General features: G+C 33.0%; 2 protein-coding genes across 4 annotated transcripts in view; one reads left to right on the top strand and one right to left on the bottom strand.

Moving 5' to 3' along the window:
* LOC127075805 (BEACH domain-containing protein C2) overlaps positions 1-10724 on the top strand; it is a 51388-nt gene extending 40664 nt beyond the window's left edge. For 2 of the 3 annotated variants that reach the window (XM_051017292.1, XM_051017291.1), the window contains exons 21-32: positions 194-262; positions 366-452; positions 536-652; positions 3376-3525; positions 4612-4696; positions 4800-4920; positions 5100-5196; positions 6840-6953; positions 7512-7878; positions 8628-9370; positions 9911-10033; positions 10310-10724. In XM_051017292.1, coding sequence (XP_050873249.1) covers positions 194-262; positions 366-452; positions 536-652; positions 3376-3525; positions 4612-4696; positions 4800-4920; positions 5100-5196; positions 6840-6953; positions 7512-7878; positions 8628-9370; positions 9911-10033; positions 10310-10354 — 2118 coding nt within the window. In that variant the 3' untranslated portion in view covers positions 10355-10724. Of the gene's footprint in view, positions 1-193; positions 263-365; positions 453-535; positions 657-3375; positions 3526-4611; positions 4697-4799; positions 4924-5099; positions 5197-6839; positions 6954-7511; positions 7879-8627; positions 9371-9910; positions 10034-10309 lie in introns of those variants that run through there. The other variant, XR_007786670.1, reaches the window with a different exon arrangement.
* A 317-nt stretch (positions 10725-11041) lies between these two features.
* LOC127075806 (cytochrome P450 704C1) lies at positions 11042-13668 on the bottom strand. The gene is made up of 6 exons (XM_051017293.1): positions 13245-13668; positions 12601-12816; positions 12219-12509; positions 11756-12076; positions 11481-11684; positions 11042-11388 (listed from the first exon to the last, which is right to left on the bottom strand). The coding sequence occupies exons 1-6, from the start codon at positions 13536-13538 to the stop codon at positions 11206-11208; spliced, it is 1509 nt and encodes a 502-aa protein (XP_050873250.1). The 5' UTR covers positions 13539-13668; the 3' UTR covers positions 11042-11205.
* Between the last annotated feature and the right edge of the window lie 2800 nt (positions 13669-16468).

The raw sequence follows: 16468 nt of genomic DNA, 5'->3' as shown, positions 1-16468 counted from the left end.
ACAATCATGAACTATATTTTTAAAGTGATATTGAATCAACATTTCTAAACATAATCTAGTTTTTGTAATTGATCATCTTTAAAGTGTTTTTAACATAATATTTTCTAGCAACTAGCCAATCAGACACTAAGTTTCTAATATAATTTAAACACTTGTGGCTTATGTATATAGATTTTATGATGCCGTTGTGCAGATCAGTAATTTTGAGTATTTAATGCAACTCAATACCCTGGCTGGGCGTAGTTATAATGATATAACACAGGTAGTCTTTCTTCTTAATTTATTGCTCTCTATCTTTTTAAAATTAAATTCTTCAATCCTATGTTCATCTTATTTACATCATGATTATTATTTCTTTTTTGCAGTATCCAGTTTTCCCCTGGATTCTTTCTGATTACAGTTCAGAGAGCTTGGATCTATCGAACCCTTCTTCTTACCGGGATCTTTCAAAGGTTATCTTAAATGTTGCTTCAATCAATTCATAGGAAAATAGTTGTATCTTCTTCAAATAATTAATACTTTTGATACCATGCAGCCGGTTGGTGCACTAAGCCCAGATCGTCTGAAAAAGTTTCAAGAGAGATACACTAGCTTTGATGATCCTGTCATCCCCAAATTCCATTATGGGTCACACTACTCAAGTGCAGGAACAGTGGGTTTGCCCTCTTTTTTCTTGCCTTCTTTTTTCCAAAAAAATAACTTGGATTTTTCTTTATTATAGTACTTCATTATCATTCAAGACAATGATGCACAAGAAATATTGATGTTGGGCATCACCTTTTTGTTTTACTTCATCAATTTATTGATCAAATCAGGGCTCTCTAAGAAGGCTTGATTTGTATGAAGCTTTTTCTTGATTTTGTCTTTATTATAGTAGTTCGATAGCATTCTAGACAATGATGCATGTATACTTGTGATGTTGAATGTTTTCCTTTTTGTTTTACTTCCTCAATCTATTTATCAGATCAGTGCTCTCCAAAAGGTTTGATTTGTATGAAGCCTTTTCTTGAGTGGTTAACTTTGAGTTGATGCAACCATGGGAGCAATTTACTTGTTATGGCGAGTGATGGAGTAATATCAGAGGGATAGAAAGGATCTTAACACGGTCTCAAGTGATTTGGAGATGTATGATAGGGTGCCAAGAGATATTTTGTACAAAGCCCTAGAAAATAAAGAGATTTAGATTGTGTATTTTCGAGATATCAATGATATGTATGAGGGGGCTGCGACTAGTGCAATTTACCTTTGTCTTGGATGTACTTCAGAGCACATTCAAGAGCCAGTACCGTGATGCGTGCTTTTTGTAGGTCATACAGTTTTACTTGGAGAGACGAGAGAGGAAATAAATGCGGGGTTAGAGACTTGGAGGCAAGTTTTAGAAGCACATGGCTTTCTTTTGAGTTTAAGTAAGACAACATATGAAATGTAAGCTTAGAAAAAGGAGAAGCACACCTAGTTTAGAGGTGAAAGCCGGAGAGCATACTATACCACAAGTTACACAATCTAAATATCTTGGGTTGTACAAACGACAAAGAAATTGAGGGAGATGTAAACCATCAAATTCATGTTAGGAGTATGAAATAAAGGAGAGACTCGTGGGTTTTATATATATATATATATATATATATATATATATATATATATATATATATATATATATATATATATATATATATATATATATATGTATGTATCTCTCAAATTAAAAGGAAAGTTTTATCATACGACAGTATGACCAACTGACTAACTGTGTTGTATGAGGCTGAATCTTGGGTAGTAAACTGCCAACACTAGAGAAAATTTAGTGTACTAGAGATGAGAATGTGACACTAGATGTGTGAAAATACTAGATATGATAGAGTTATGAATGACACCATTAGAGATAGATAGTTGAGGTACCTATTGTAGAAAAAATGGTTGAATCACGACAAAGGTGTTTTGGGCATGTATGAAGGAAGGCATTAGATTATGTATTAGGGTGATATTGTAGCTAGCCAAATGGGTAGCTTCAATATTTTAGGTCTTTGGTCACAATATTTTTCCGCCGGTTGTGCAAAGTTGTGCAAACTCGCAGACTGCTCATTTATTGTGTTTTTTTAGTTTTTTTTAAAAGGCATATTGTGTTTTTTTAGTGTTTCACTGTTTTGTTAGGGCATTTCTCCTGACCCTGTTTTACGCATCCTTTTTGTTGAGGTTGTTCGTTAGCAACATCTATTAAAGTGAAGGAAAATATGAAGACACATACATCCCAACTAGGTTGACACCCCTGCCCTCACACCCAAACAACTCAACTCTAACAAAATATTATTAAAATGAAAATAAAAAAGAAGAAAAAAACCCGAAAATTTGAGAAACCACAAAACATATGTTTGAGAATCTCTAAACAGTTAAGCCATCTAGTAATGAGATTCTATGGAACAATTGCATTGTTCTTGAATGCTAAGTTACGAGTTTAGAATCAGATTTTAATCAAAGAAGCTTCCAACCTTTCTTCTAATTCAGTTCAATAGCTAGCGTGACACCAACCAATTCTGCAAGAAGTGATGTTGAAATGCTAGTATAAGATGCAAAGTAGTCTAAAGCCTCAACATTACTATTTTTGAAAATTCCACCACAAGCTGCATGTCGAGGGCTCCCTCTTGGGGAGGAGGCCAATTAACCTCAATGATTTGAGGATCTCTAGTAGGATGAGATTCAATCATGAAGGCCAATTAACCTCAATGATTTGAGGATCTCTAGTAGGATGAGATTCAATCATGAAGGCCATGAGGATCTGAAAGCCATGAATTGATGTTGTGTCCCTAGTGTGATTGCCAATTAGGAAAACATTGACAATAGTCATATTGATGGTTTGCTGGTAAGGAAATACTTTGTTGTCAAACCTCCACCTATTTTTGCAAAACTAAATATTAACAATTCATAAAATAAAAGCTTAAATGATAGTTTTATACTTGGAAAAAGGCAAGGAGCATAGTTGCAAAATAGTCAAATGAGAGCTTCTACCAGTCTGTAGATGAGTGATTTGACTAAATCAATCCCAAATTTGAGAGGAAAAAGCACATATGTTGAGGCTATATGTTGTTCGATGTGGGATTGTTAACAATAATCATAACTATATTTTAAAGTATTTATTTATATGTTGTTCGATGTGGGATTGTTAACAATAATCATAACTATACTTTAAAGTATTTATTTTCTCTCTTCTCTTTTTATCTCAAACACCATAACTTCAACTATCTACAATATGTGATATTTTTTTGTTTTTCTAAAGTAGCAATAGAAGCAATTGCTCCATGTATAAATGTTGTCATATAATATGTTTGTGTTTATGTTGCTGATTTTGGCATAGTAAAGGGTTATTATCTATTTTTACAGGTTTTGTATTATCTTGTTAGGGTTGAGCCATTCACTACCCTATCAATCAAACTACAAGGTGGAAAATTTGATCATGCAGATCGGATGTTTTCTGACATTTCTGCTACTTGGAATGGAGTTCTTGAAGATATGAGTGATGTTAAGGAATTGGTATTTGTTATTTATCTTCTTCAACTAAATGATTGATTAATACTTAAAATACCCTGTAGGTACTCTTGAGATAATAGAAATCAATAGACATGGAAATATTTGTGTTTAAATCAAGAGAGGAACTATATTATAGAATACAAATAAAAAATAACAATATATACCTATGTTGTTAATATTGGATAGCAGCATGGAGCACCAGACTGAAAACTGCTTAAGCTACATAAAGAGGGTGACAGACGCAATAGCAGACTACAAACAGAATGCAAATTAATTAGTGAGAGTGGGAAATAGATGTATCGTACTATTTTAATGGAAGGGATTTTATTTCTGAACTATTAGAATTACCATTGTGTGAAGTTGTTGTAATGGGAGTAGACTCCCCCGATGTTGCTCAAACCACTTGAAGAAATTAGGATAGGCTACCACATACCGTCTGAAGAAATCAGCGTTTGGAGGGATAATAGAAGAAGCAATGACCACAGGTCATATTGTGAAGTATTAGACTTTTAGCTGAACTAAACCCTTAAAGCTAGCTAAAGGGCTGAAGATTGATCAACTCTATAATATAAGGACCACTGTAGTCATGTCTCTAGTCAATGTGGGGATCGCAGCAGAGAGCAGTAGTGATCGTAGAAAATGACTAATCTAACCAGATGGATGGACATCAGCAGAGATTGGAAATTAGATATTAAACATCGGTTTTGAAATAAAGGTCTTACATGGTGGACACTGGGTCAACCAGGTATTCATGATTACAGTTCCTTTTGACAGGCTCTAGATGCCAAAATGAGGGAATAGAGGTGAGAGACGTGGATAAATCTGTGCAAACTACATATCAGAGGTATATCACAAAGATGACTAAAAACAACACAGAGCTTTACAATCATCTTAATTACTCTAATTACATAATACTATACAATGCCTAATTAACCTATTTACAATATTTCTAATAGATACTCGTGTCTTGTTATAAGTTTAAGCATTAATGGGCTTGAAATTTTTTCAGGACTTATATCTTAAATAATAATCATAGTCTTATTGAAATATCTTAAGTTTTTTTTTTCTTTTTCAATCTCAACTTATCAGGTTCCAGAGTTATTTTACCTCCCTGAGGTCCTCACAAATGAAAATTCAATTGATTTTGGGACAACACAGTTGGGAGAAAAGCTTGGTATGCTCATTAAGGTTTTCAGCTAATAGATTTTTCAGAAGACATTGTTTTATATTCACATGCATATTGTAACTCTTGTTGTCATTTATTTTTACATTTCCAGATACTGTGAAACTTCCTGCTTGGGCTGAGAATCCAGTTGATTTTGTGCATAAGCATAGGATGGCTCTGGAAAGTGAGTATGTGTCTGCTCATTTGCATGAGTGGATTGACCTCATATTTGGGTAGGTTTTTTTTCATACTTTTAAGTTTCTCTCACTGCTTTCGGATTGACCTCAAGATTTTCTTTTTCCATAAGTTTGTACTATCAATACAGAGATGTATAATGTTCCTTTTCAATATTTCACTATTATTGTTCCGTTACAATTTAGACCTGATTATATTAATGACTTGGATCATACAGGTATAAGCAACAAGGCAAAGAGGCTATTGCAGCAAATAATGTTTTCTTTTATATTACTTATGAAGGGACAGTGGATGTTGATAAAATTTCAGACCCGGTATGTCTTCTTTTATTCATATTTTCAATTTAATTGGTTGTTTGAGTAACACAATCTCAAATCCCAAAAATTATAGAGAATAGATAAGAATATTCCACATGAGTTATGAGAATTAATTTCTTCGGCTAAAAAATTGAAGTATGTGCTAATTATAGTCTTTTGTACCACACTTTATGGGTGAAGAAAGAAGAAAACGAGAGTTTATGAGAGAATCCGTGTTTAAACATTCATTTAGGTCCCATTACTTAAACATTCATTGTGTCGGAGTAATAAAAAATATGTTTAAAGTCTAATATAAAATTATAAATTAGGCCCCATTAGTACAAATTAATATTTTTAAACATGGGAGTGCTTTTACCAGAAAAGATGATCCCTAAATTTGTCAATAACTTGGCATCAGTGCAAGTTGTAGAAAACTGAGACAGATGCAGAAAAGATGAGATAATAAACTTTCTTTTTTGGTGAAAGGAAAAAGTCCTTTAAATTCCACTTCCCTGGCAGATTAAAATTTACTTTGTAGGTTTTGAATTGGACCTAACTCATTCTTACAAAACTGACTTGTAAGACAACACGTGTCTACCTCCCTCCAGGAGGTCTGATAAGCCCAGGGTTTCAGGACAGATTGGTTGCTAGAGCTGGTTGGCTTTTTCTGGTTGTCTTTCAGCTTGTATTTTAGCAGATTTTTAGATTGATTTTTGTGGGTGGTTGGCTGGTGTGTTGTTTTTGCTCTCGTGTAGGCATGTTTCTGTCTCTGGGCTGGTGTTGCCTTTGGTTTTTTATTTCTGTTTTTCTTCGGCCTTTGTTTTTAGCCGGTTTTGCTTGCTTCCTGAGCACATCTCGTGCTTCTGTTGTATCCTGTACTTTTACCTTTTTTTCTCTTGCATTTTAATATGTTGGTTTGCTTTGCTATTAAAAAAAGTCTTAGCTCTTTCTATGTGAGACTTGAGTTTTCCGATAGACTCTCACGCCAAACACTATTGCGCTTGGTGTGTGGATTAAATGATCGGTGGTCCAAATCATTTGGCTTTTCTACCCCATTAGGTTTAAAATTGGACCTAACTCATCTTCACAAAGCCCACTTGTAAGGTGATTCAGATGTCATTCTTTATAAAAAAATCAGGCTTTATCTCTTTTCAGTGTGGTATTTGGTTTTTTTATTCCAAGAGCTGAACTAAATTATTCTAGAATCTCAATTGAGAAACTAGACAGTTGTAATCTATTTTAAGTTTGGAATCTAATTTATTCTAATTAATACTCCCATTATATCAATAAACTTGCTTTAGGACAGAGTTGTTTTCCACTGGGGATTATTCTGGTGTCTAACACGTGATTGCTTTGAGGGAGTCATACTTGGTAGACATGGGGATTGATAATTCTCATCCGAATGTTTATTTGCTTTGTGTATTTTTTGTCTTCCAGTTCCTCCTGTGTCTGAGATTCTGAACTTATCTGAGCCACTTTTCATTGCAGTCCTTCTCTTTATCTTCTGAGAATCTATTTTTCATTTCAATTACGCCAAAATTAATTGATCACCCCTTGCTAGACTGGGTGCTTTTCTGGGGTGTTTTGTGGTGTGTGATATATTACTCCACATCTTACCTTTTTTACAACTTCTTACTTTCTTTCATGTGTGACAAGTAAAGGCACAACAGCGGGCTACACAAGACCAGATTGCTTATTTTGGACAAACACCGTCTCAACTTCTGAAAGTTCCTCACTTAAAGAAGATGCCTGTAACTGAAGTTCTGCATTTGCAGGTAATTATTGACTGGATTAGTTTGACACAAATATCTAAGTATGCTTCCCTTGCCTGCTTCTTATTCTCGTGTTTTTTGCATAATCAAGCATTAGCCTTGTGAAAATTCTTCATTTGTTTAACTTTTGTAGCATTGGAAACCACAATCTTGTTTGAAAACATACAGTTTCCAAAAAGCAGAAAATTGATGATTTATCTTCGATGGATGAAAAAAGGGTGTACCCTAACTTTGAATGTGTTTGTGTGTATGAAATATAATGTTTCAAAATTGAATGTGTTTGGGTGTATAACATTATTTGAGGACAATTTTTTTTGGCAATATAATGGTATCTAGTTCAGATGGCAAAGTCTACAGTTTTGCAAGGATTGGGTGGTGGGATCAAATTCCACTTTCACTCCTCTATAAATAAAATGTTTCTCTTTATGTTTCAAGATTTGTCCAAAACATCTGTGCTGATGAAGTGTATTCGAAATGTGCTTCTATGTTTCCTAGACTTTTGATGATGAGTGCATGTGATGTGATAATAATAATAATGCATATATTTCTTTGCATGTCAAGACAATATTCCGCAACCCAAAAGTAGTCCAACCATATGTTGTTCCATCTCCTGAAAACTGCAATCTACCTGCGGCTGCCATTCAAGCATCTTCAGATATGATAGTGGTTGTTGATTGGAGTGCACCAGCAGCTCATGTTGCAAAACACAAGTGGCAACCCAATACACCTGACGGCCATGGTACTCCATTCCTCTTTCAACATGGAAAAGCTACATCTGGCGCTGGCGGCGGAACACTAATGCGTATGTTCAAAGGGCCTTCAGGGTCTGGTGAAGAGTGGCAATATCCTCAAGCATTGGCATTTGGTGTTTCCGGAATTAGAAGCCAAGCTATCATCTCAATAACTTGTGACCAAGATATAATTACTGGTAAATCTAGACAAGCAAGGATTATTCATATATGCTTCCTATAGTATTATTTTAAGAAATGATCTCTTAGCAAATTATTTAACATAAAATTAATAACCATTGGAGTACCTCATGCTTTGCAACAAGGGATAATTAGATCATACCATTTATCAATTTTAAGGATTTTTTTCTCAAAGCGATGAATGAGTGGGGGTTTCTTGATGTTAAACAGTACCTGTGTGGCAATATCTTTTTTGTTTGTTCTAGTATAATACTATAAAAGGCAGAAAATTTTATGTAACATCACATCTTTACGGTTACACCTTTTTAGATGTAAAAAATTATATTTAAACAATTCCGACCTCTTTGAGTGTTTGCAGGATGTTAGAGTTAATTAAAACTGTAGATATTCTAGATTGATTGTTAGTGTTCATTGAGTATACAACTTCCTAATATAGTGCTTATTCTTTAGACATTCAATATATTTATTGTAATAACATTATAAATACAAGGAGTGTAATCTAAGTATAGTCACAGAGAATTTACACCTTTACACAGGAAAATACCTATTAATTGGAGCATTGGCAAAACAAATTGAGCACTTATCGCAGCATCCTGTATATTAGTTTTAGCCACATCTTTAAATAGATACTTCAACTATGCAGCCATTTTGGCAAAGTTGATCTTTCGTTTGTGAGTGGTACTTGCTAATTGTACTGGGCACTGGCTAGGTATTTTGTTTCTAACCTGAAATTTTGACTTTTGATTAGGTGGGCATGCCGATAATAGTATTAGGGTGATATCTTCTGATGGAGCCAAAACCTTGGAAACAGCCAATGCGCACTGTGCTCCAGTAACTTGCCTTGGCCTTTCATCCGATAGTAACTACCTGGTGTCAGGATCCCGAGATACAACAATATTACTATGGAGAATACATAAAGCACTTGCATCTCACTCAAGTGTCACATCTGAATCTCCGTCATCCAGCAGTAACTCTTCTTCTCATTTTATAGAAAAGAATCGTAGATGTCGTATTGAGGGTCCATTACAGGTACTTCAGGGGCACCAAAGTGAAATACTCAGTTGTTGTGTCAGCTCAGATCTTGGAATAGTGGTTTCTTGCTCTGACACATCAGATGTTATCGTGCACTCTATAAGAACGGGACGTTTAGTTCGAAGGCTGGATGGTGTGGTAGCCCATACTGTTTGCCTTTCCTCTGAAGGGGTTATCATGACTTGGAATGAATTGCAGCATGCTCTCAGTACCTTTACTCTTAATGGCGTTCTAATTACTAAAACAAAATTATATTTCTCTACCAGCATTAGTTGCATGGAAATTTCTCATGATGGGAGGAATGCTTTGATTGGAATTAGTGGTGGGGCCGATGATGGGAATTTGCAGTCAAGTAAGTCAACTTCTGTTGATTTTCTTTCAGAACAAGATACTCAGGAAAGCAACAGCATAAATGTTCCAACACCAGCAGTTTGCTTCCTGGATTTGCACACTCTGGAGGTACGATATAAATGCTCAAAATGAAATACCAAAAATAAATCAAGAACCAGTCTTTCTTTTCTTTTTTTTGTTGAATCGTCATAGAAAACATCTATAAATTTGAGTTTACAAATGAAATAGCTGACTTCAAAAAAGTAATGTGAAGCTTTTTCATCAAAGTTAGATATTTTCTGCGTATTCCTCATTTCACTTCCATTCAGAAAACAATCTTTCTATGAACCAAAAACTAAAGTATGTCTAGCATCTTATTTAGAAGGTGAGCCTTGGACCAAAAGAAAGGTTGTCTGCTGACTTGTGACTTGTAGGTCACGGGTTCAAAACCTAGAAACAACCTCTCCTTTGGAGTAAGGTTGCATACATCTTCCCTTTCTGGTGAGAGAAGCCGCCATAATCAAGCCATTTTTTTTAGCGGGGGAAGGGGTTTTGCATTCTGAATCTTGTAAACCTTTAGAATCTAGAGTCACTTTGTATTGGCTGTTACCATTATTCTATTCATCTCCTAATGCTAAGCTAACTACTCTACCATAATGTTTTCTGTAGGTTTTCCATGTATTGAGACTGAAAGAAGGACAAGATATTACAGCTCTTGCTCTAAATAAGGATAACACAAATCTTTTGGTTTCAACTTCAGATAAAAAATTGATTATCTTCACTGATCCAGCTGTAAGTTAAATTACTGTTGATCAAGATCATTGTCAAACAGAGATTGTAGCTTAAGTTGAATCACTGTTTTTCTATATTCACAGCTTCCATCAGAATGAGTATTCCATGATTATTTGTACAATCCAACATAAAAATATTTATGCATATATTTTGTTAAATCTGACTTGAAATACCATGATTATACCTCCAATCCACCATAATAACACTACTAACAATACCTTCCGTATATATTTTATTATATAACATGGCTGTAACTCTTTAGCTTATTGGTTGCAGTTAAGCTTGAAAGTGGTGGATCAAATGCTCAAACTTGGTTGGTAAGAGGATGGGCTTAGGCACCTCATAAAGTCAGTTTTGGGGAATCCAAAAGTGATATACATACAAATCTTTTATACATAATAACAACTAGGAATATCATAATGGGGATGTAGCACTCCTGTTTGTAAGCAATTTTGTTTTGTTCCTATGGTTCAGAAATGTCTTGTAACATATGTAACAACAAACTCTTACCACAACAATGTTTGGCTCTTCGATATAGCTTTAGTATAAGGTTAGTCTGCTCTCCCAGTTGTGCTTAAGTGTAAATATTTTACAAGTTTCTATCTGAGGTTTGGGCCAAGAATTTTCTTACTCCAGATTTTTTTATGTATCATAGTCAATTGAAAACAGGATTAAATAGTTTTTCTCTCTTCATTTCTTTCTCCCATTAATAATTTAGATGAATATTTTTGTTTTTTCAATTAGTAATATTAAATATATTTTTTAAATAATTAAATCTAAAATAAAAAACTTTAATGACAATCAATAATGACACCTAAATCATTACAATTCCACGTTATTATTGAAGTAGCCCCATCAACAAAATAACTCTTAACACGGAGGGACCAAAAACCTAGTTTTAAAAATATTAGGAACTATTATTAACTTTGCTCCTTCATTGGTGGCCTCTACCTTAAGCAACTCTTTACTTTGGTATGATATATTTAGTGATCTGATAGATCTTAAAGATGCAAAATAATTTTATATTTTGTTCATTATTATGTACCAGAGAGTTACACTTTAATTTTGCTATGTTAAAGTTTTGAGCACAAATCCTTACAAAATGGTACCTTTAATGTTTGATGAACAATCATATTTTATTGAACAATCATATTTTATTGAACAATTTCCTTCTAATCCCTGTGTAATGCTTTGATTTCAAGACCTCCATCAATATGAAGATTTATCATTGTCTTATAAGTCACATTTTTCTTCTCATCATTCAATTTGAAACGAAAACAACCTAATAAAACAGCAGAGAATATCTTCATCTGTCTATAAGCAAACTCTTTCCCTAAGCATATCCGAGGACCAGCCTGCATATGAATCAAAATTCATTTCAACATCTGCTTTTGCAAAGGAACGAGTTTGAATAAATGCTACATGTCCATTATAAAACTCTACTAACCTGAAAAGCAGTAAACTTGAAAGGGCTTTCTGGCTGAAAAACACCATTCTCATCAAGCCATCTTTCTGGTCTAAATTCCTCCACATCATCACCCCATATGAATTTCATCCTCCCCATTGCATAAGGTTGGTAACACACCATGTCTCCTTTTTTTACACTATATCCATCTGGTAATGTATCATCAGAAAAGCAAATCTTTGCATCCTGCACCATGAAAATAATCTTGGTAATCACATTCATACTATAGGCAAAGTCACATTCAAAATCTATCTTACCACAGGAACTGCAGGATAAAGTCTGAGAGTTTCTGTGAGTGCTGCATAGAGATAATTCATCTTTTCAATAGCTTCGTCTGTTACCCTTGAAACAAACTCAGTGCAGCTACTAATTGTTTTTGTGTTTGTTGCTTCTCTTACTTCTTCTGCAACTTTTTCTTGTACTGCAGGATACTTGCATAGCATGTAAATGAACCAAGAAAGTGTGGCGGCCGTCGTGTCTTTCCCGGCAATAACAAAGTTTATAATTATATCTCTTAAGTATGTTGTATCATATTCCTTCACTTGCAGAAACCTCGAGAGAATATCTCCACTTTTTCTCTACGTCGAACATGCAAAAGGGAAAAATACATTGTTCATGATAAATACGTAACAAACATCGACACAGATAATAGTTTGAGAAAATGGTATAATAGAATGTTATAAGGAATTAAATTTTCATAGTTGTAAACTGTAGGCTTACAACCGAATCACCGTTTGAATTCTTCATTTGCTGAATTCTGGTGTTGATTAGCTTAATGATGAATTCATTTAAGAGTTGAGTGTTTTTCTTTAATTCTGCCTCTGATCCAATATTTAGAAACTTCTTTATCTTCCAAAAGACATCAACATAACGATAAAGCGTTAACGCGCTTGCAGAATCGAACGCATTTGCGAAATTCTTCCCTTCTTCATTTGTTCCACACATGCTGTCAAGTTCCGTTCCAAATGCAACTTTGAAAATTGAATCCAGTGTTGATTTCATGAAAAGATCCTAGATAAATTAATGGAGCAAGTTAACATACTAACTAATCGATTAAAAGGAAGCAATATGATATTATCTTTCAAATAGTTTATTTCCTCACTTGAATTTCTAACTTAGTATTGGACATTGCAGCTTCAGACACAATATTTGCAAGTTTTGCTGCATTCTTTCTGAATATTAAAGTACTGAAATCCCTTAACATCTTGGTGGAGAATTCATGACTTGATATCTTCCTTTGTTCACGCCATTTCTCGCCATCGACCGTGAAAATCCCATCTCCTAGTAAATCCTTCAAATTGAGGTAGTTGTATAACCCCTGCATAGAAACTTGTTATTCTACTTACTATTCAAGTTTTGGACACAAAATATCAAGAAAACCATATTCCTCAGATTAACCATAGATCTAAAAATTTAACAAAAACCCTAGTACAAATTCCAATACTTAATCCATTCTATAAAGGATCCAAATTCCAGTACAAAAAGCCGAAACCAAAACACCTAAATCAGATTGAAAATACCAACCCTAAACAGCAACGGTTGAATCTTTTGAATCCAACGGTACCGATATGGAATCTTTTGTGACTGATATTAGATAGTAACACAACTCATTCATATAAGCTAGTGAAGAAATAAAACAAAGTCTTAACCATAGAATCAGAAATACCAATCTATACAACAAAACTACTCATTCATTCATCCACCGAAAAAGTAAAATTCAATGAGAATTATGACAAATCAACTAACCTTTCCATAATTGTCAAAATTGGTTTTGAGTATATACTCGACATTGTTTGGTTCAGCGGTATAAATTTCATTTCTGAAAGGGCTAAGCAACCTGTATGTCTTGTACTTTCTTGCAAGATCAGTCATATAATGATGAAGTGTGTTGAAGTTCATCAACTGATTAAATACAGTTCCGGCAACAGGATGATATTTTTTATTGTTTTTGTTCAATTTTCTGAATAGAAATTGAAGCATTAAAAGAGTTAAAGATGCAGAAAGAACTGCAAAAAGATAAGGATTTGACTGAATATCCATGGAAGGTAATGGAAATGTCACGGTTTGTGAGTTTAGGGAAGAAGATTATGTTGTTATAGAGTCAAAAGCTTCTTTTCTTGCTAATATATTGATCCCGAAGTTAACCGATAAATACAAATTTTCTATTTCAAAAAATTAACTCTAAAAATATCACATTCTTATAATTGACTTTGGAATTTGGTCCCTGATTTTTATTTTTTTTTAATGAAGTCTTTGGATGTTATTTTCTTGAGTCTTCTTTGAGACACATTTTAAATAACGTGGTTCAAATATTTTCCACCATAAAAATGTTGTAAAAATTTGAGTTTATATTTTTAGTTTTAGTCTTTGCAAATTAGGATTTCAGAGGAGGAAATATTTGTGAGCTCTATGGAAGACGATCGCAAGAAAGACGATATCTGTGGAGGACGGATGTGATAGACGAATCAAATATGCGTTTTAGAAAAACGGCCGATTCAACGAGATATGAGTACTACTGTGAATTTTCATTACGAGAGAAAATTTGTTAAGGACAATGTAATATATAACCTAGATGGACATGAATATACAACTTCAACTTTATTTCTCTATTTTCCTAACCTCAAACTCCTTAACAATGCATCTTAAATCCTTCGTAATCTCTGAGCAATTGCATCCACTTGAATTTCTGGTTCACTAGATGTGTTTCGTTCAAGTTCATCATCCCAGATGAACAACTTGCATCTTGACATTAACCCAGAAATATTTGTGAGCTCTGTGGAAGACCATCGCAAGAAAGACGATATCTGTGGACGACGAATGTGGTAGACGAACCAAATACGCGTTTGAGAAAGACGACCGATTCAACAAGATATGAGTATTACTGTGAATTTTCATTACGAGAGAAAATTTGTTAAGGACAATGTAATATATAACCTAGGTGGGCATGAATATACAACTTCAACTTTATCTTCTCTATTTTCCTAACCTCAAACTCCTTAATAATGCATCTTAAATCCTTCTTAATCTCTGAGCAATTGCATCCACTTGAATTTCTGGTTCACTAGATGTGTTTCGTTCAAGTTCATCATCACAGATGAACAACTTGCATCTTGACATTAACCCAGATTTTTGACACTTCCAATATTTTCGTTTAGGATTTTCAATTGAGTTTTAGATAAACATTTGATCTATTGCAACCACATATTGAGGTTTGAAACAGAATAGAGTTATCAGTTGAGGAAGAAGTCATAGATGGATGAATGACTTCTTTTTGGATTTCATTCCTCCTTTTGAAAATTCTCGTATTTGTTAGAATAAAAATTAAAAAATAAAAGTCATGTCAGCCACATAAGTTTTTTTTAACAAAACTTTTGATGTCACTGAATAAATAAGGATTTCATTAAAAAAATATTTTTTTAGGGATCAAAATCAAAAACTCACCAACTTATATAGATTATAAGATTTTTTAAATAAAAAACGAATATGCAATATAAAATATTTTTACATTTAATTAATAATTATTAAAATTTTATTACATGATGTAAAATTATTTTACACCCACAATGCACTATCTTTAATCTTATAAATTATTTTTCGGAATGTCTTGTTACTAAAATTATAGGATAAAATATAATATATATATATATATATATATATATATATATATATATATATATATATATATATGTTAATTTTTTTAAATTTAATCCAACCTTTAAATTGAATTTATTTAATTTTTAATCTAATAGTTAATTAAATTAACTATTAAATAAAAATGTTAATTATCATAAAATTAAATTAAATTTAAAGATTATGATTTAGAATAAATTAAAAAAAATTATTTTTGAAATAAGTTTATATATATATATATATATATATATATATATATATATATATATATATATATATATATATATATATATATATATATATATTATTTATGTGTATTTTATCGGTGATAGTTGCTAGTATTGAATAGTAGACCAAGCACATTGGATAATTGATCACGTATGCCATTTTAAATTTTAATGACCGAACCAATAATGCAATTCAGAGTATCTAGGCTAGGGTATGGTCATCGGGCAGGAGATACGTGTCCATCGCGATTTCTGCCTTCAATATTTTTCATACTGGTTTTGGATCTTTGTTATTAAGAGATTTTATCCTCCATTTAATTTAATTTAATTTTTTTTTTTTAAGTTACGAGTAACAAAATTTACAAAACTAACTACAATTAATGACGAAGTTAATTTTCTACCATGAATGTATTGTTTTGATAATATTTCATCAATACTCATAATTACAAATATTTTAAATTTTAAAAAATAAAATAATTAATTAGATCTGTCTTTTAATATTGTACATATAATGTATATATGTTTTAAATTTTTTATAAATAAACTATTATAAAATAATAAATAAACTTAGGAAATTTAAAATTATATATTAATTAAGCAAAGATTTTGCGTGTGGAGGATAGATTTATCGTCCCTAATAACAGGCAAAATGCATTGCATATTTAGTTCAATTGGGACTAGTTTTAGGATTACATTCATGCATATTGTAGTGTTATGCTGGTTTTTTGCTGTGTGTTTTAAGTACTTATCAGGTTGAAGATTTTGACAAAAAATAGCATTTTAGGCTGTCATGACAGGCTCTGCCCAACCATGACGTTCGTCATAAGATGACCAATAACAATCAACTAGCTTAATAGTTGGCATGCTACTTTTTATCTTTGCATTGTTCTAAAACTGGGCCTATTGCATAATCACTCACCTTTTGAGATCATGTGTGATGCAAGTGATTTTGCGGTAGGCGCTGTTTTAGGACAATGCAAAGATAAAAAGTTGCACGCTATCTATTACGCTAGTAGGAGCCACTACTGAAAAAGAGCTTCTAGCCATTGTCCTCGCAATCGATAATTTTTGTTCCTACCTAGTAGGATTGGAGATTATTATATACAGAGACTA

Source organism: Lathyrus oleraceus, chromosome 4 (assembly GCF_024323335.1).
Source record: "Lathyrus oleraceus cultivar Zhongwan6 chromosome 4, CAAS_Psat_ZW6_1.0, whole genome shotgun sequence".
Lineage (NCBI taxonomy): Eukaryota > Viridiplantae > Streptophyta > Magnoliopsida > Fabales > Fabaceae > Lathyrus > Lathyrus oleraceus.
Note: the sequence above shows the minus strand (reverse complement) of the source record. Positions and strands in the feature narration are given on the sequence as shown.